This window comes from Accipiter gentilis, chromosome 19 (assembly GCF_929443795.1).
Source record: "Accipiter gentilis chromosome 19, bAccGen1.1, whole genome shotgun sequence".
Lineage (NCBI taxonomy): Eukaryota > Metazoa > Chordata > Aves > Accipitriformes > Accipitridae > Astur > Astur gentilis.
In genome coordinates, this window is record NC_064898.1 from 9,554,362 (window position 1) to 9,573,666 (window position 19,305).

Here is a 19,305-nt window from a genome sequence, read left to right on the forward strand (position 1 = left end):
ACAGTGAAGAATTTCTTCCTTACATCTAGTCTAAATCTACCATCTTTCAGTTTAAAGCCATTACCCCTTGTTCTACCACTACATGCCCTTGTAAAAAGTCCCTCCCCATCTTTTCTGTAGGCCCCTTTTAGGTACTGGAAGGCTGCTATAAGGTCTCCCTGGAGCCTTCTCTTCTCCAGGCTGAACAACCCCAACTCTCTCAGCCTGTCTTCATAGGAGAGGTGCTCCAGCCCTCTGATCATCTTCATGGCCCTCCTCTGGACTCACTCCATCACATCTATGTCTTTATGTTGGGGACCCAAGAGCTGAACACAGGACTCCAGGTGGGGTCTCATATGTACATACATACATACATACACACATACATAGAACTAACAAAGAAAATTACTACAACCTCCCTTGTTCTGCTCAACCACAAGTCTAGCCATTCCTTCCCACCTCCTCCACAGAGCTGTCCTAGTATACCTCCACTCAAAAGGTTAGCACTTACAAGTCCTTGAGCCAGAATGCCATCCTTTCAGCAATGTTGTCCAAAACTCCATTCAAATCTGTTTCCTGAATAGAGGGTAAAAAAATACACTGAAAACAACTGTGAAAACACATCCATTCCTAGAGCTGAGGCAGTCTCCTATGAAAACTGGTAAGTGTGAAACCTTCAGAGAATTTTTTTCTGCCAATGTTTGATTAAAAAAAACAACCCAGTGCTTCCAGATGGAAAGGCAGATCTAGCTCCTATTAAAACAGTCACTTCAAATCCCACAGAAGCCAGCTGTATCCAAGATGTCTGGAGTTCAGAGGATGGTGTGGGAGGGCTTAGCTCAGATTTTTTCAAGTACAAATCAGAGTGTGTTGGGGGTAAACCCTATAAGAAACACCAAGAATTAGATTTTAAGTGGAATTCCTCTCCAGGGCCTCAGAGAATATTACAACAGTCTAGTTAAAACATAAGTGAGAATGATAGAAAGTAGGTTCCCACAAACAAGTCCAATTTAAATTTAAAAATAATCACCCTCCCAAATACAAGTTAGAACTTTAACTTCCTTCTTTCATCCTTTCCATCTTTAAACAAAGTTCCAATTGCTTGATCCCCACAGAGTTCATTTTGGGTACTGCTTTTGGAGACAGGATATAAAAATTGCTTAAAGATTCTGATTAAAATTCACTTGATACAGCATTTGCTAGTCATTTTTCAACCAGGGCAAAAACCAGTGAGATCCCCTTGCCCTTTCTCTTTTGCCAGTTCTCTCAAAATATGGGTATTGAGCTCTCACTCCAGGTTCCTATGATTCAACCCCTTTGGATTTGTTGAAAATTTCTTCAGGAGCCAGGGAGACTTTCTGGCTCACCTGTACAAAGTTGCACAACTTTCCATAAGCTAGGAAAGAAACACTAACAAGAAGTTTATCTATTGCTGTGTGTATTGTCTGATTGCCTTACATGCACTTGGGATGGTTTACCGACGACATTAACAATGCGTTGGTACACAGTATCCAGGAGGAGCTGAGGTGGAAGCTTGATTTGCAGCATGGAGTCCTTGGTGAAATTCTTCAGTGACAACATCTCCAAGACTGTCTTTGCCAGTGGGGAGCAGCTTTCAATGAATGACTTGTGAATCTTTATCATTGCCAGGATTTTCCTATAAAAATAGACCATCAAGAGCAGATGCACTTTGAAGCATCAGGAGGCACTTTGTGCCTTCTTTTTTTTTTTTTTTTGTTTTTGTTTTTGAGGCTTTTAAAGAAGAAATTCTCTGTTTGAGACTTTCAGTCCAGGGGACACCATCTTGTGTGAGTGCATATATGTGCCTTTGCTCCCTGTGCAGTTTGCCTGCAGACAGGATATTTTGGAGTGAGTCCGCCTTTCTCCCTGTGAAACAACACCCAAATGAGGATCTAGGGGTAGTTCACTCCCAACAGGCTGTCTGAATGAGGCTGCACAGTTCTCAGCTCAGTCTTCCCCTTCCTCCAGCTCACCTTCAAACATCCTCCTTTTCTCCTGGGTAGAGCCCAGGGCAGGAGTAGGATGTATGCGAGAGGCAATGGCTTGCATCTCAGGGAAGAAACACAAAGTTTCTGGTCGTTGGAAGTCCACAAGCAAAAGCAATGAAAAATTATTCTAACAGTACAACTGCTTATTTCCCTGACCCAGCCTTGAATGCTCTCTCCCTTTCAAACCTACCTCTGCTTCTCTTCATCATTTCTTAGCTGCGACATGTCTTGTAAGTGAATGGTTTGTGGAAAAAAGGGGTCCTCCATCTTCTCTGTGATTGCATACAGCAATGGAATCAGCCAAATACACAAGGTGTTGCCTTTATTACTTAAGCAAATTTCCTTCACAGCAGAAATGTAATTGCTGAAAAGAAAGAGAACCACCAAAAATCTCCATTAGTGCTCAGAGCTCCCATAACCACCCCCTAGGATGGCAGTGGGAGCTGTGTGCTTTCCCTTCAACCCAATGACATTCATCTTGCCAACATGTAGCTGCATGAAGGTGTGTGAGAGAGAGGGAGAGCTTGGTTCTAGGGACCTTATCAGCAGACATTCATGTACAACAAATGAATCCCACCCCAGCTTTCCCCAAACAGTCTCCCTCCATAAGTTTTATGTAGTAAAGGAAAATCAGAAGAAAAATAACACAAATGCTATAGGTTATATCAAAACAGCATAAGAGAATACAGTAATCTGACTTTGTGGTCTAATATATATCCATTTATATAGGGCTCAATTCAGTGGTCTACACAAAAGTGTCTAATTCTCTTTGAAATGTCTGGGACATCCAAGACAGACCTGCAGGGTTTTCAGATATGAACCAGAACTTCTGGGAGATACTGATCCTTTCAAATTGTCAGCAGGAGGCTTGGTGAGTTAGCACATGACATCTAAAATGACACTGATGCCCAGCTGAGTCTTGGATCTCCAAAGATTATAACAGAAACCCAGACACCTACAGATGTGCATAAATGCAAGGGTCTGAATCTCAAGCCAGTCCCTGCCAAAAATAAGACCCGTGGCTCTCCTTCCATCGGAGACCTGGCAGAAGGGACAGGCTGCACAGGTTATGCAGCCAGTGGCAGAAATATAGCTAGGAAGCATTGAAGTGAAGGGGAAAAAGGGTTGGGGCACCACATTCTACCTCTGTCTTCACATAATTGCTCCATAGAGAAAATGGCCCAATGAACTGAATGACTATAGAAGGATCTGTAACTCAAGAAAGTAGGAGGACACTTTTAATTACCTCTTTCCTCTCAGATGCTTGAATTTGCCTTGAAACGGGCCAATGTCCTGGAAGAGTTTTTCAGCCTTGATTATTAACCCTTTGCTTAGTGGGATGTCATAACAAAATGAAGTGTGTAAAGCAAAAAGCAGCCCATCATCTTTATGCTCCACTTCTTCCAGGTATCCAACAATCTTGTCCATGAACTTTATCATGTTATTGTGCAACTGGACAATGAGAATAAGGAAGGTGAGTTTCACCAAGCTAGACAAGACAATTTTACTTGAGGAGCTGGGAAGGGTTCAGGAAGGAGGATGGAAGTTGCTAAGAATCATTATTTGGAGGCAAAAGACTCGCAGTTAGACCACTTACCTAAAGACAGGTTCCTGTCTTTGCAACAGCTAACAAATTTCTTAGCTTCCATTGTGTTGTATTACCCTGGCACTACCACAGGGAGAATGTTTTCCTTGCTGTCACAAGTTTACCAAGTAGTTCTTATGTGCTGAATCCACGTCGGCAGCAGGAGCCTACTGGCCACCCATTCTAGGATGCTCAAGCCCTACCACAGATGAAGTATAGGTAAACAGATCTTCAGTCTCCCAGCTGAGCTGGGAAATCAAAGAGAATCAAAAGGAATAGTGGAGATTCTCTCAGAGGCCTAGCTTAGTAGAATCATAGAATCATAGCATCATTTAGGTCGGAAAAGACCTTCAAGATCATCGAGTCCAATCATTTTCCATGCCCACTAAACCATGATCTGGAGTACCTTGTCTACGCACTTTTTGAATACCTCCAGGGATGGTGACTCAACCACTTCCCCAGGCAGCATGTTCCAATGATTGACAACCCTTTCAGTAAAGAAATTTTTCCTAATATCCAACCTAAATCTCCCCTGCCACAACTTGAGGCCATTTTCTTTTGTCTTATCTCCAGCCACCTGACAGAAGAGACCAGCACCCACCTCACTACAAGCCCCTTTCAGGTAGTTGTAGAGAGCAATCAGGTCTCCCCTCAGCCTCCTCTTCTCCACACTAAACAGCCCCAGTTCCCTCAGCCGCTGCTCATAAGACTTGTGCTCCAGGCCCCTCACCAACTTGGTTGCCCTTCTCTGGACATGCTCCAGCACCTCCATGTCTTTCCTGTAGTGAGGGGCCCAAAACTGAACACAGGACTCGAGGTGCGGCCTCACCAGTGCCGAGTACAGGGGAACAACCACCTCCCTGCTCCTGCTGGCCACACTATCTCTGATGCAGGCCAGGATGGTGTTGGCCTTCTTGGCCACCTGGGCACACTGCTGGCTCATATTCAGCTGGCTGTCAACCAACACCCCCAGGTCCTTCTCCACCGGGCAGCTTTCCAGCCACTCTTCCCCAAGCCTGTAGTGCTGCATGGGGTTGGTGTGACCCAAGTGCAGGACCCGGCACTTGGCCTTGTTGAACCTCATCTAATTGGCTTTGGCCCATGGATCCAGCCTGTCCAGATACCTCTGTAGAGCCTTCCTACCCTCAAGCAGATCAACCCTCCCTCTCAACTTGGTGTCATCTGCACACTTGCTGAGGGTGCACTCGATCTTCTCATCCAGATCATTGATAAAGATATTAAACAGAACTGGCCCCAATACTGAGCCCTGGGGAACACCACTTGTGACCCGATAGTATAGGAGTATGACTCCATGACTGAGAAACCCAAAGGGCACTTAAACAACTTTCACCTAAACAGAGATGCAGCACCTATCACTCAACTCCTCTCTTTGGGATTTCCCTACAGATGAATTCAAGGCATTGCTCTGTATCCTGTGTAGCCCAGGTGTATTTTAGGCTTTCCACTATGTGTGACCTATTAGGACACATCCACAGTGTAAGACAACATCCCCACCTAGATGTCTGTATCCTAGGTACCCAGTCCTCTTCTGGATATACCCTGCTGACTCCCTCTGAGGCAAGCCCCAGACCATGCCAGGTGGATGTGGCACCTCAGTTCAAACAGGGCTTTCATTAAACAGCATTGGTGGGTTGAGCCCAGCCAACAGCCAAACACCCACCAGGCTTCTCACTTAATCTCTTCTCCTGTGGACCAGGATGAAAACAGAAGGAAGGTGAGAAGACTCATGAACTGAGATAAAGACAGTTAAACAGGGAAAGCAAAAGCTGTGCACATAAACAAAGCAAAAAAGAAGAATTCATACACTACTTCTCATTGGCAGGAAGATGTCCAGCCCCTTTTTGGGTGGCAGGGCCTCAGCATGCGTAACAGTTGCTTGGGAAGACAAATGCCGTAACTTGTGAACATCCCTGATTCCTCCTCATTTCTCAGAGCTATTATTGCTGAGGACAACATCATATGGTATGGAATATCCCTTTGGTCAATCTGGGTCAGCTGTCTTGGCTATGTCCCCTCCCAAACTCTTGTCCACCACCAGCATACTCACTGTGGGGAGCCAGGGGAGAGAGGAAGCCTTGATGGTGCACAAGCACTGTTCAGCAATAGCCAAAACATTCATTTGTTATCAACACTGTTTTAGCCACAAATGCAAGACACAGCACCATATGTTATGAAGAAAGTTAACTTCATCCCAGCCACACCTAGTACCATCTCAGAGAGAAGTCAGGCTGGGATGGGAGTGGACATCAGTCATCTCCTTTAGCCATGGAGATTTTGCCTTGTTACTGCATTTACAGGACAGGGTTTCACTTCCATGAACAGTGAGAATATTGACTTCAACTTTTCTTCCAGGAATCCTGCTCAATCCATGGCAAGAGATGGATGTGTCCAGGGCAAAATTCCACCTGTCCACCTTAGGATAAGTCAAACATCCTCCCCTTTACTACTTGCAGATGGATCTCTGCTGGTAATAACGGGAGCTGGGGAGGGGGGGCTTGCTCAGCTGGACCTGTTCACACTGAAAGTAGTACTCAGCTCAGGAGAGTAAACACCTGAAAGAAGCAATTCCAGCCCAGAGAGGATCCATCATTGCAGTTGATAAGGACTGGTAAACTGTTCCTCTGACTAAACATCAGTGCCTACTGAATGGTTGACTCTCTCTCCAATCCTTCAGTGACTCTGTTGACTACTTCTCAGCACCTACATCAGGAGCCAAGACATTCAGCATGTATGCACCTAGTTATTTTTCAGTATGCTAGTTTTATTTTAGGTGTCTGCAACCTTAAACTTAATCCTACCTTTGGTTCATACCCCTGAGAAATAAGTCAAGTGGGAATCTAATTTTAAACTTTGAAATGAGGCTTTGAAGCCAGAAACTGCATATGAAGTTCTTTTTTTTCCACGCAGGATTCTCAAAAACAAGGTAGTCTTTCCATGACCCACCCTCAAGGCTAGTTCTGCAAATGACACCATTTGGCTCTGATTCCAACAGAAGACCTCCTTTGACCTCATCAGGCTTTGGGTCCAACTCAGAAATTGGAAAAAGCAATGAATAAAAGGTCTAGCCGTTTGATGTTCTCTGGCTGTGGTTCAGAGACCTATGTGGAATTAGAGGTAGCTGCAGAAATTTCTTTTCAGGGGTCTGCCTACCTGGGAGCTGCTTGCTACTTTGGCTTGGTGTATACTTACCACTTGCTCAGTAAGATCAGTTGGAGAATAGGGTTCGCCTTTTGCAGCATCCCCAAGATAGATTTTGAAGGTCTCCGTGTAGATCTTCAGTTTCCTTTCTATATTCTTAAAGCCATTCTGGAGCCTGATGGGCCGGAGAAATTCATCTGCAAGGTGTTCTATGATACTACAGTTGACTGAGTTTTGGGGCATTGTTGAAGACCATGACTTGAAGGAAGACAAGTATTTGATGTTTTGGGTTTTTTTTTCTTGAAAATAGCACTTCATGTTTTCAAAGATGGTCCATGTTCCTGGGGATGAATCAGTGTTTGTGAATGAACCTTCAAACTTTAAAGGATGAGTCTTAAACTGGCCCTGAGCTAATGAGACCAATTGCTTTATATGAGTGTCAAGCCCAGCTGAGCCATAACTGAGCCACTAACGCACAAAACTCACCATGCATATTTAAATTCAGCCCTAGATATCTCACCTGCACTTTAGATGGGCCTGGTATGCATAGCCCATGGCTGATTCAATTGCCCCAATAATAGGTGTCCACTACTTTTTGAGTCATCCTGGCATATTCAAAACATCTATACAGGGTGGCTGATCTGACACTGGAGCACCAGCTCACCTGCACCTTTCTGGAATGGCAAGTGAAATCCTGATGGTAGATGCAAAGGTGATTCAAGGCTTCATTACACACTCTCCTTTGTGATATATAACACTTGCCATCTGTGTTATATAAAGAATTTGTTTGTATTAAAAAAACACCCTATAAGCCTATGTGCAAAAATCCCCACATCACAATGCTTCTGTTGTAGGAAGCAGGTGGTGCCCCACTGCGAAGCAAAACAAAGGAGAGTTTATATTCATCTGCTGCGTGCAAAGATTTGTTGGTCATACTTCACCCCAGTCCTACCTTTGAAGAAAGTACAACACTTACCATCTGCTTTGATCTCTTCCTTGGGAATGTTTATGACTCGATGTAATTGACTCTCTATATTCTTGGAGTCCATTCCATAAATATGCTCTAAATCACATAATCTCATGTCACAGTCAGTTGAGAGCACATTGTTAAGGATAGCATATTTATAAAAAATTGGTCCTCTCTGTAGGTCAGAAATGGGGATCATTGCATGGCCCACGATCACGTTTTTTCTAGAATAGAATAAAGATTAATTAGTTACTACACCATAAGGACCTTCCATCAGGTTCAACCCCAGGTGGACTTTAGCTGTACAGATCAGTTAATGCAGCAAGAATGAGCAACCAACACCCACATTCAAAATGCAAAGTTCAACAAAATGCCTTTGGCCTTTATAATGGCAGATAAATATTTGATGTTCTGACCTGAGCTTGAAGGTTAATGAGACAGGAGAGAAATAAAAATAACTGGTAAGAAGCGAACAACCCTGGTTCTAGTGAGCAACCCTGGTTCTAGCCAAATTTGCAGCTGCCTTGCAAAAAAAAAGGGAAATATATCTAGAAATATTCCTGCTGAGTGCTGCAGCTGTACCAGAACTGAGGTGACTCTATTGACTCTATATTCTCTCATGCAAGGCATCTGGTGACATTTGAGAAGCTCCGTAATGTTTTAGACCTCCTGGCAGATCTGGCAGATCTGACACAGGACCTACAGAGGTTAGACTTAACACTGTAACTCCTACAGACACCTAAGTTTAGGTGTCTTTGTCTGGAGCTGAAGCCCAGGCTGGAACCCTAAATGTGGGGTGAGCTGTAGGGTTTCCAAAAATGTGATATCAACCTACATTTATGTATCATTTTTACCTTTTTTTAAGAACAGCAAATTCCTGGTATTGTCCAGGTTGCTTGTACAAAGCAACACAGATCTTGGATAACTCTTCAGAAAACCTGGATTTTTTTGACATTACAGCAACAAACTCTAGGGTCATTGTCTCTTCTGTTCGAAGTCTTTCATTGGACAGATACGGATTCTCCAGGCAGCTATTGGAAGGGAAAGAAATACTGTAATGCCAACATCAAGCCCCCTTACACCACTCTATTGCTATTTTCACCTGATCCACCTCAGGACTTCAGGGCAGCTTTCAGACACTCACATGCATTTCTTCCAGCCTCTGGCTGCAGCTCCTGGCAGATGAGTATTTTCTGCATCATTTCTTCCAGTCCTGTACAAATATCCTGATTACCATAAAGCATTTACAGTGGTCCCAGCTGCCTGCATGGAAGTATCAAGCCGCTATGTGAATAACTCCCATACAGACAGCATGCTGTAGAGCAAGGGGCATTACAAAGAGACCAACTCCTGTCCTGGAGGGCCTCTACCTGTCTCCATCTCCATCTGCTGGTGGAGGAAGGAGTTTAAGGGTGGAGTAGCCTTAGAGTACTAAAGCTACATCTCTTCCCAAAGACAGCTCTTTTCCCAGCAAGCTCCTTGAGGTCTGATGGGAAAATCCCACAGCTTAGATCTCCACATCAACAAACCTGCTATTGTGTCCTAGGTTTTCTTTGCTTTCATGGTCATCTGTAAGTGAGGAGAATGCTTGGGTTAACATCAGCAGAAAATGCACCACACCAAGAAAAACTAGAAGACAGTTGCATACTGGGAATGGGAGAGAAGCTCTTGAAGTTAAAATCCTCACAGCTTGGGTATGGTTCTCTGGGTCTTTGAACCAAGAAATCCAGCCCACTTGTTGTGTGACCTCCCACCTATCTTGCCAAGCTCCACCAATGCTTGGTACAGCTTTCCTGCGGATAGGGTCATAGAGCAATCTGTGCTGCTGGGGGTGAGGGTGGGAGCAGGGAATCAGCCTGAGGACAATAGTTAGCACACCCCACATTGGTGGAGTTATGGATGGGGGCAATGAGTGGAAGGACAACACGTACAATTACGTTGAACAATCAGCTTTGAGGCTTCTCTCACCAATTGTCTTTCTCCTCCATGGGCAGTTCATGATAGCAAGCCAAGTACCTCTAGGCATTCAAACAATTTACATGTGGCATTGCCAGGAGCCTCTGACTCCCAGCCAGACCCTGCACACTCAGGCCTGCTCTTCACAGTAGTCAGCAACAGATTTGCATTACAGCAGAGATGGGAATGCTAAAATACACTTTGTCAGTACCTCTTTTGTTACAGTTTCTTTGCTCCACTGGTTCGTCTCTTGTCTGGTGACCCAGGATCTTTTTCTTGGAAAATAAAGTTTTAAAGTTAAAGAGACCCCCAGCAATGATTCAAACCAAAAAGCCCAAATGACACAAGGGGCACAGGGCCAGGGAGGGTGCAGAGCAGAAGAAGCCATTCAGCCTTTCTTCCAATATTTCTTTTCATGGCTTTTGCTTTGCACACAGCAAATTATGAGTGCAAAGAGCAGAGCTGCATCTCAGCATAACTGCAAGTGAACTCAGGGTGTCACCTTGCAAACTGCGTGCTAGTGACCCCCCACACCCAAAAGAACAATGCTATCCAACATGCTATTAGGGTGGAAAATACAGCCCTCATCCATTGTCCTCAGGGGTCCCCAAGCAGTTCAGCCATGACTGAGTTTGCTCTTTGACAGTTGCAGTGTGATTCCCACTCAGAAGGTGTTCTGGCTTCCTTGAATGCTAGGGGTCCTGGGTTTCTGATAGCCCTACTTGACTGGGACCAGCACTCAAATAATGCTCCCTCTCCACTGACAAAGCAGACTGCTGTTGATATGCTGGGTCTTGTTGGGTATGGGTCTCCTCCCAGGGTGGGACTGCTGGGCCATAGAAAGGAGAAGAATATGTGTACTAATGGCCATAGTTAGAGTTTCCCTGCTGTGTGCTGCATCCGCCCAGGTCTCCATCAGTGCCAAAGGGCTTTTGGAGAATCTCCAGCATTTGAGAACATGTCAAAGCAAAGCATTTCCTGGCCTGGCCACAGCCATAACGCCTACTGGAGCAGGAAAAAAAAAAAGACATAAACAGTGTAGGGCGTAATATTGTTTGTCTCAAAGCAGGAATACTGGTATCACAGAAATCCCAGGCTCTTAGGATATTTTAGCCCAATCCAGTAATGCCCAAATGTTCACGAGAAGTTCTGAAATTTGAAGGCGTACTTGCACTCAGAATTTTTACCCTGCTCCTAGACTGTAATACATCAATACCATCTGTTAGACCAGAACTTTTATAGTTTGGCAGTGGGGTTGATCAGCAGCAGAAGGAAGACAAATTCAGTGGGAAATCTTGACTTTTCAAGAGAAGATTTTTCTTTTTATGTGAACAAAATCAAATGGCCTTTTGGCAGAAATTGTCTTTCTCCAAACTGTTTTCTCATGATGGATTTCTTCCATGGCAAAAAAATAGGTCAGACCTCAAATTTTAAATTTTTGTTTGTTTTATATGGATGAAGAAAAAGAAGCAAGACACCTGATTTCATTTGCCATGATGATGGTGATAAAGAAGGCAAAGGCAAATAAAAAGTTCCCAGAACTATCCTGAAGACATAAAACAACTGGATATTGGGTGGACACAGCCACATGGAGATCTCTTCAGACTACAAGCTGCTCTGTGTTGTTGTCAGAGCCACCCTTTTATTTCTGCTTCTTTCACCCCAAAAAACATTCCCAGAGCCCAGTGCTGGGGCACAGCATCTATTTGGGATCACCACCTTGGAAAAGCAAGCAAGAACCATACTCAGGCTTCTTAATGGGGCCTTTTGAGTGAGACAGGAAGAGACAAATCTCTTCTTTATCATTAAATATGTCAGTTTAAGGGTTTCAATCACCAATAACAGGAAAGTGCCCTAAGTAAAGCCTGAATTTCTCTCTGCGTGACTTCTGTCACAAGTTTTTTGGCGTGACTATGTTCATTTGACATCAGTGATGATCAATTAAAAACTCTCACCTCAGTAGCTCTGGCAGAGGTGTCATCTCTGGACTGCGGGGCTGATTTCTGTCCAGCACAATGATCTCCTGAGAGTTCTGCACCTGTCGTGCGCGCCTGGAGTTTCTCTTCCTCTACAGCATTTGAGGTGAGCACCAAGTGAGATCAAGGTTTCCACCTGATCCCATCACTGGTGCCCACCCTTCCCTCTACGACCCAAAGCCACCAGCTGGCCAGCAGAGAGGCACACAGGAAGCCCTGCAGTCCATGACACTGACTGCAGGGAGCTGCAGACTAACTTGTCAGAGAGCTGGGTAGAGCAAAGATCATCCAGGAGGGGTCTCAACCAAGCCACTTTTTAGGGGTGTTCCCTCGAAAGGACAAATCCCAGGGCTGGCCCCATCTTTTGTCTCACACACTGACTTTTTGGGAGTCAGGAAGTGAATAATGGTGCTGCAACACAGGCAGTGAGGGGAGCAGCAGCACAGTAATATATAGGAGAGAGTAGAAATGCCCTTCTACTCCTCAAGATTGAATACTGACCTTCTTTTTGCCTGGGTTTTCCTAACCATTTCTGTCTCATCAAGATATTCCCCAGTTACAACATACCTGAATCGGTGGACAGTATCTCCGGGGAGCTGCTGTTATATGCAGTTGAGGGGTCGCTTCTCACCCGTCCCGGAGATGAAGTGGTATCACAGCCTCCCTTTGGGAATATTTCAGAAATCAGGATACACTCTTCAGACAAGATAATGGGGGAGCAGGTTTCAGAGGGAAGGACTGTGAATTCCAGCTCTGAGGATCTAATGAATGTGGTTGTGTAATTCCCAGCTACCCTTCCCTGCCATAAGCCCCTTTCCAGCCAGCTGTGGTTAAGGTATTGTACAACCTGCAAGCATCCACTCATTTTGCCAGCTTCTCTGTGGGACACCAAACAGGGTGAAGCTCAGGTCTTACAGGACAGGTCCCTGGATTGCCTGCAGCTCCAGATCCTGGCTAAGTGATGCTCAGAAATCATGTAACTTGACCACCCTGGACCTAGAGAAACAGGGTTCCTGTCTCAACGTTTAGTCCTAGAGCTTATACCTGGGATGCAAGCACGGTATCTGTCAGATGTTCTGTGCAGGGAGATTGCTGCTTGTTGCTTTTCGGTGCTGCAGATTCCATTCCTGGTGCAAGAAAATGCATATATTGAGCAGTGTCTATCTTCACCATATTTGCTACAATGATGCTAAGCCTTCTTATTTTGCTCCTAATGATGAAGGAGCATCAGTTGCTTTTAAAATGCTCCCCTTTTCCAGCTAGAATCTGCTGAAAGGTCTGAGCTGGGCCAGCAGTCACAGAGCCCAGATTTCCACCCTAGTGGGTGGACTCAGATGAGCCAGCTAAAAGCTGGCACATCTAATCCAAGCCAGTTAGCTAGATTTTGTAGAGACAAGTTAACAATAGTGCAGCAAAAGAAAATGTAATTGAAAAGGATAAAAGAGAAGCACATGGAAAAGAAGACAAGAAGGACTGATCTGGGGCAGGGCTTGTACCAAGTTTTATGAAGCCAGGAAGCTCTGATTCCTGCTGCTGAAATTCTGCCAATTTTTATGCCCCTTTCAAGGAAAACCACCCAGGAACAAACTTGCCTGTGTCAAAATCGTGTGGTAAGAGCAGACCGTGCCTTCTATGTAATGCTCAGCCGGCCATCCAGCCTGCTGACAGCACCATAAAAATGTGCACATCAGCACTGCTCCTCCCCATTGTTTGTTCCCCACTGCTCCTCCCGGTTGTTTGTCCCCCACTGCGGACAAAGTTTATTACAGAGCCTTTAGCGCAAGCTGCAGCATCTTCTGCTTCTACTTCTGCAGACTCCCTGTTAAATCCCTGGCGTAGAAAGTAAGAGACTGGCTGTCACACAAGTGTGACCTGCTGCTTCTTGCAGACAGCTTTTCTTTGGGCCTAGGGACAGTTTGCCATCTTCTTCTTTTTTCTTTTACCAAGTGAAGCAGCCTTTTTTTCCAGTAGCACTGATGGGAGATCAGCTTTATACACATTTATATACATTTCCTTATAAATAACATTCAGGTATTTTAAATACAGGATAAAGTTCACCCTCCTTTACAGGAGCTGGAAGTCTTCAATAGGCAAGTACCCTTTTATAGTTAGTTTTACTGGGCTTTCCCCTACTTTATAGAGGAGGAAGTTGCTAGGTTAGAGACACCGGAGATGGGTTGGTGGCTGTTTACATCGCCTCCACCCACAACATTTTCTGTTACCTCCTTTCTCAAGTAGCACATTGCTGCTGCCTTCCTGGACAGGTGGAGGCACAGGATGAGGTTTCTCTCTGCTTTCACCCTCTCTGTCGCTCTCTGCACTCTCCATCGCAGCCGCTCAAACCTGGGCAGTCAAGGAGAAAACTTCAGCAACAAGACTTGAAACTTCAAAGCTAAAGGTCTGAAGGAAAGTTTACAAGATAACAAACACCAGCCTGAGAAGCCCAGGTCTGGTCATTTTACCTCCCCCTCTCTCCCCCCCTGCCCCATGCAATGAGGATGAGAACCTCATTTAGTGGTTACAACCTCATTGGTTTCAAACCCCTCTTCCAGCCATGTAGGGGTTTGCCAGCACCTCTGAGAATGCTCAGGAGCATGGAAAAATCAGGTGGTTTTTACACCCTTGCCTGGCAATGTGACTTCATGGGCACATTTTGAGAAACTTCTAGGGACTAGGACTTTCCACATAAACTCAGTTCAGCTCAGTCCAGCTCTGCTTTGTAAAAGCAAAAGAAAAAGAGCTGAAGTTTCTGTCCTGGACTCTCTCTCTGTGCACCGCTTCACCCATTTTCTGGTGTCCTTCTTTTCCTCCTCCCCGATACCGCTTTCAGCCATAATGTGCATTGCTTGCCTCTGTCTCTGCAGCTTGGTCTCTAAAAGATTAAAACATGCTCAATCCCTTCCCCGTGCTTGCAGTTATGTTTTTTCTTCTGAAACAGCAAAATTAGAAGACAATTCAAAAGGCAATTAATTTTTCCTCTTTCCCACCAAGTATTTTTCCTGCAATGCAGGAAGGGGTGAGAGCGGCACGTTTCGAACAGCCCTCAAAAGCCTCCTGTCCCTGCTTCAGGTGCACGGGGAGACCAGGCGCCCTGTTCTGGCATGGTTATGAACTGGAACAGGGGAAACCGAGGCAGGGACGGTCTCCCCTTGCCCTCACCCAGGCGGTGAGGCTCCCTCTGCCCCACTGGGTGCCTGGCCAGACCAGAGGCTGGAGGCAGCAGCTCGGGGGCAGCTCAGGCTCTGCATGGTGAGCCCCACGGCCAAGCTGTGTGGGAAAGAGTGGGTCAAGGCACAGGAGAGACACAGGGCTCCCTGGACACTCTGCGGAGGGAAAGCACCCACAGAAACATTCCCCCAGAGCTTCCCACTTCCCTTTGGTTTAAAGTCCATAAAGACCTGAGAAAACCCCCCGGACAGGACCCTGCCCCAGCCCCTACCTTGTGCTGTGGCCGCCTCAGGTGCATCTCCCTATGGGGCTGGGCTGTCTCTGCCTCTTATAGCCGTCTGGGTCTGCTGGCCGCTATTTCTTGGAAATGGGTGGAAAGTGAAAGCAAAGAGTCAAGAGGCAGCAGAGCGCTGTTTGTTTCCCATCACAGGGTGGAGGAGGAAATACCCCAACAAGAACAAAAGATAGGGCCCAGAGTGGTGTGAGGCCTCGCTGGGGTGTGTTGTCGCCCTGCCATGCCGTGGGGCAGCCCTGTGCTTCCCTGGCACAGATGTCGTGTGGGGGGTGCCTCAGCCCCACAGGTCTCCCCCTGCCCCAGAGGTCCTGGGGTGCATCAGCCCCACGGCTCTCACCCCCCTCCCACATTCCCCTGGGTTCCCCAGTGATCCTGCTGGTGTCTCTGTACCACAGATCCTCCTGTGGCCCCAGGGCTCCTTACCCCACAGGTATTCCCCCGCCCCACATGCCTATCCCTCTGTGCCCCAGGGATCCTCAGGGTATCTCAGCTCTGCAAATACCTTTGTGCCTCCAGGGACCTCTCGGCTTTCTCTCCCCCTGCTCCTCCCCCCCAGCTCTGGCTGTCTCCAGGATCATGAGGTCCCTGCCACATGTCCCATGTGGTCCTTCCACACAAGTCCCCAGATACTGTTGATGTGTCTTTGTCCCATAGATCTCTTCATGGCCCAGGGTCCCTCAGCCCCTTCCTGGCCCAAGGGATGCTCTAGATTGCAGCCATGACCTTCTGTCCTTGCACCTGGGGCCAAAAGCCAGACCTCAATGTCCCACTGCCCAGCATGGTGGAGCAGTGCCAGCTGAAGAACATGCCGAAGGCCACCAGCAAGGCTGCCATCAGGAGGGCATCAGGCCCTGGGGCTGCTCAGGGGCAATCCTCAGGCTCCTGCAGGGAGCCCTGATGTGCAGCCTCCGCTGCACATCCCTCGAGGTCCTGACTGATAGCCCTGGACTGCTCAGCGAGTGACCCAGCTCATCCTCACCCACGGTGGGTGACACGGTGCCTGGGTTGCTCCACAGGGGACCCAGGTGTCTATTGAAGTTAGACCTTTATAGTATTGGTTTTGGTCATATGAAGCTATAACTCTGTGAATTCAGAAAATTCAACTTTGCTTCCTGCTAAAAAGACAGAAGATACGTTTGTCCAGACTCAGCCTCCCCACCCACAGTCCATGCCCCAGTCATTGTAGTACAAGGTTTACTTCATTCTCTCTTCTGTGACTTGGAATGAAGAAACTATGTTGTAGGGGTCAATTATATGGAAGTTATTTACTGGGCCTGAAAGTAGCTCATGGTTGCAAGAGCATTCCAGACGCCTTTAGAAGGCCTTGAACAGAATGAACAAGAAGACAGAAAAAGAAAGATCCCAATTAGAAAAACACAGGTGCGCATTCCATGATAAAGGGAACTTGGCACAAACAACCTCAATTCGGCAGTTTATCTTGACCAATTAGACTGAGACAAGTTTCGCATGCTCTAGTTAATATAGCCAATTATGTCCTGTGTTAATGCGCGTGTACAGAGTGAGTATAACTAACTATCTTATGTTTATATGCGTGTACAATGTCGATATAACCAATCACATTTTATGCTTGTGCGCATGGACACCAAATGCTTGCATGCAGCAGCCAATCAAAGCTTCTAAGCAACTTAGAGAATTGTATAAGAATGATCAGCTAGGCTCAATAAACTGGTGACTTTAATCATCATATTAGTGTCCTGTGGTCTGGGTCCTGCATGGAATAACCCTAAACCCTACACTATGTCAAGACCTGAGGGAGAATAGCAGGCAAGTTAAATACGAGGCATTTGTAAATTCAGCAGAGCATAATGGCAGCTGGACCTCTTCTGTCCAGGAGGAGGACCCTACCCATAGAAAGCATGTTTGGAGCAAGGCGAAGAGCAGTGGGATGAAAGATCAGCATAGCAATAAGACTGCTGTCTCAGACGACTAGGGAGAGACTGACATATCAATGAACCAAGGAGATGTGCAAACAGGGCCAGGAGGACTGCAGCCCATGGGCAAACATTGACTGTGCAACGCTTGCTCCCCCTTTTACGACAACAGAGATGCTGAGCTGTCAAGCAGTTGCTGGCGAGCATCTTTTCCCCATTGCAGCCTTATCCAACCTCACTGAACAGGCAAACTGCCACAGTCCCCAGCTCAGCTCATGCTTCACCTCAGAGTGCTGACTGCTCGGTCAGGATGGCTGGTCTCCATGCTGAGCTCCTCAGGCTTCGCCCCCAGCCTGAGGAGGTCCTCTGCACTTCTGAGCTTTGTACCCATATGTGGGGTGGCCAGCGCCCAGCCCCGAGGCCCACAGGTGGTGAAAGGCACATGCAGAGCTGGCTGCTGAGACCTACTCCTGGTCCCAGGACTCACAAGTGCCCTCCAGCAGAACAACCACCGCTTCTGGTACTTTCTGCCAGGATGAGATCTGCTGTACCTGCCAGCCAAACTCAGAGAAAAGGCATCTTCTAGACTGTTCAGGAAAAGCACACAGGACCTGCCAGCCTGTCACTGAAAACAGCTTATAAGAAACAGAGTTCAAAAGCTGCCAGCATTGACTTTTTTTCCCCATATTTGCTACTTTATACAGCTACAAGGGTGAGAACGGAAGAATGCTGAGCTTGAAGCAAAAACAGAGCATTATAATGTTCTCTTTGAATGTATTTTTGTGTTACTCTATTGAAGCTCTTTCTTGGTTTACCTTTTAGGTTTTACATTATTCTAAAGCTTGTATTTAAGCCTCATTCTTTTCCTTTTCTTTTTTTTTTTTAAAGAAGCCAACCAACCAGCTCATCAAAAGAAGACACTGGAAAACTCAAATCCCCCTGTAGAGTTTTCAGTGTTCAAAGCCCTAAATCCTGCTGAGAAGCACAGAAATCAGTATTACAATACATCATTTTACACAAGCTCTATGCATCAAGGGATTCTGCAAACAGAGCAGCAGATATTACAGGATATATTTTGCCTGTTTCCTTAACAAAAAAACAAAGACAAACCTAGTTCTGTAACATAAACTACAATATCTAGGAGAGTACTGCCTCTGTTAACTTTAAATTGACATTTGCTTTATCACATTAATGTTATTTCATCACTGTACCAAATTTTAAGAATAGGGAAATATTCCAAGTTATCATGTTAAAATCCATATCACTATAGCAAGTAGCAGGTATAGTAGCCTATGAGCACATCAGCTGAATGGCCTGTCATTTTTATTTACTCAAATTATTCTTGCCTGAGTAATCCTTTTGTGTGTGTGTATGTGGCACGGGTTAGGTAGGAGGAGCTCTTCTTCTGGGGTTTTCAAGTAGCAAAGTTATTTAGTCCTGATGATGGGCTAAAGTAATTACTTACAAAAAGTCTGAGCCCCTTGAGCTAAAAGAGATTATGTAGTTTGATATCTTATCTGCTGATCTTGTTAGGAGCTGCCACTTTATCTTACCACCAAAAGCAATACCCTGGGGAATGATTTGTATGGCAACAGATACAGATTATCTGACTGAAATAGCAGTTTCTTGAAATGGGGTCTTAGTGGGTGTCAGCCCTTAAAAGGTTTTCAGCTCTGCAGTACAAGCAGAATAAACTAGCTGCTTGAGAGGTCCATATCATTCGATGTAAGCGAATGAATTGTGGATAGGATGATATATGCCGCAGCTAGTTCTTTACCAAAAAAAGAGTAAAGTGATTTTTGCTTCTTAGAAAAATATCCCTCCTGAAGACATGGCATTTCTGTAAACTTACAATGCTTGGGCTTACTTTGGAGGATTGGTTTTGTGTAGCAACCAAGTGCAAGCTTTAAGCTGTAAAATAATACTATTATAATGTCAAAAAGTGCTGAAGCTGGTATGATGCACATGAGAGACATGGTTAACCTGTAAAATTCAGATACTGTAGTGCAGAAAGAAAAACTAGATCAGGAGAGGCTTGAAAAAAATAAATGTGTAAATGTTGCAAATATTCTGGTAAAGAAATCAAAATTTAACCACATAGAAGAGTTAGGTTTGATTAAGAAGTAAAATTGTGACGCATAATGTATAGGATTGTTAAGTTTGAAATGTAGCCATAGAAACTTTAGGAACTGTGTTATGTGTGACTATAGGAACCTTAACATTGTTAAAGTTTGAAATAGCTAACCATAGAAACCTCACCAGGAAGTTACTGGTTTTTCTATGTTTTGTTTCAAGAAACTAAGGAAACCATCATGGACA

General features: G+C 45.5%; 1 protein-coding gene across 1 annotated transcript in view; it reads right to left on the reverse strand.

Moving 5' to 3' along the window:
* LOC126048137 (E3 ubiquitin-protein ligase rnf213-alpha-like) overlaps positions 1 to 14,008 on the reverse strand; it is a 61,504-nt gene extending 47,496 nt beyond the window's left edge. Inside the window, exons 1-14 of the mRNA XM_049822720.1 lie at positions 13,854 to 14,008; positions 12,676 to 12,758; positions 12,199 to 12,295; positions 11,611 to 11,723; positions 9,867 to 9,930; positions 9,229 to 9,268; positions 8,844 to 8,912; positions 8,554 to 8,730; positions 7,709 to 7,923; positions 6,784 to 7,073; positions 3,235 to 3,440; positions 2,179 to 2,352; positions 1,438 to 1,636; positions 491 to 555 (exon numbers count right to left, since the gene is read on the reverse strand). Coding sequence (XP_049678677.1) covers positions 491 to 555; positions 1,438 to 1,636; positions 2,179 to 2,352; positions 3,235 to 3,440; positions 6,784 to 7,073; positions 7,709 to 7,923; positions 8,554 to 8,730; positions 8,844 to 8,912; positions 9,229 to 9,268; positions 9,867 to 9,930; positions 11,611 to 11,723; positions 12,199 to 12,295; positions 12,676 to 12,758; positions 13,854 to 13,959 — 1,898 coding nt within the window. The 5' untranslated portion in view covers positions 13,960 to 14,008. The remainder of the gene's footprint in view (positions 1 to 490; positions 556 to 1,437; positions 1,637 to 2,178; positions 2,353 to 3,234; positions 3,441 to 6,783; positions 7,074 to 7,708; positions 7,924 to 8,553; positions 8,731 to 8,843; positions 8,913 to 9,228; positions 9,269 to 9,866; positions 9,931 to 11,610; positions 11,724 to 12,198; positions 12,296 to 12,675; positions 12,759 to 13,853) is intronic.
* Between the last annotated feature and the right edge of the window lie 5,297 nt (positions 14,009 to 19,305).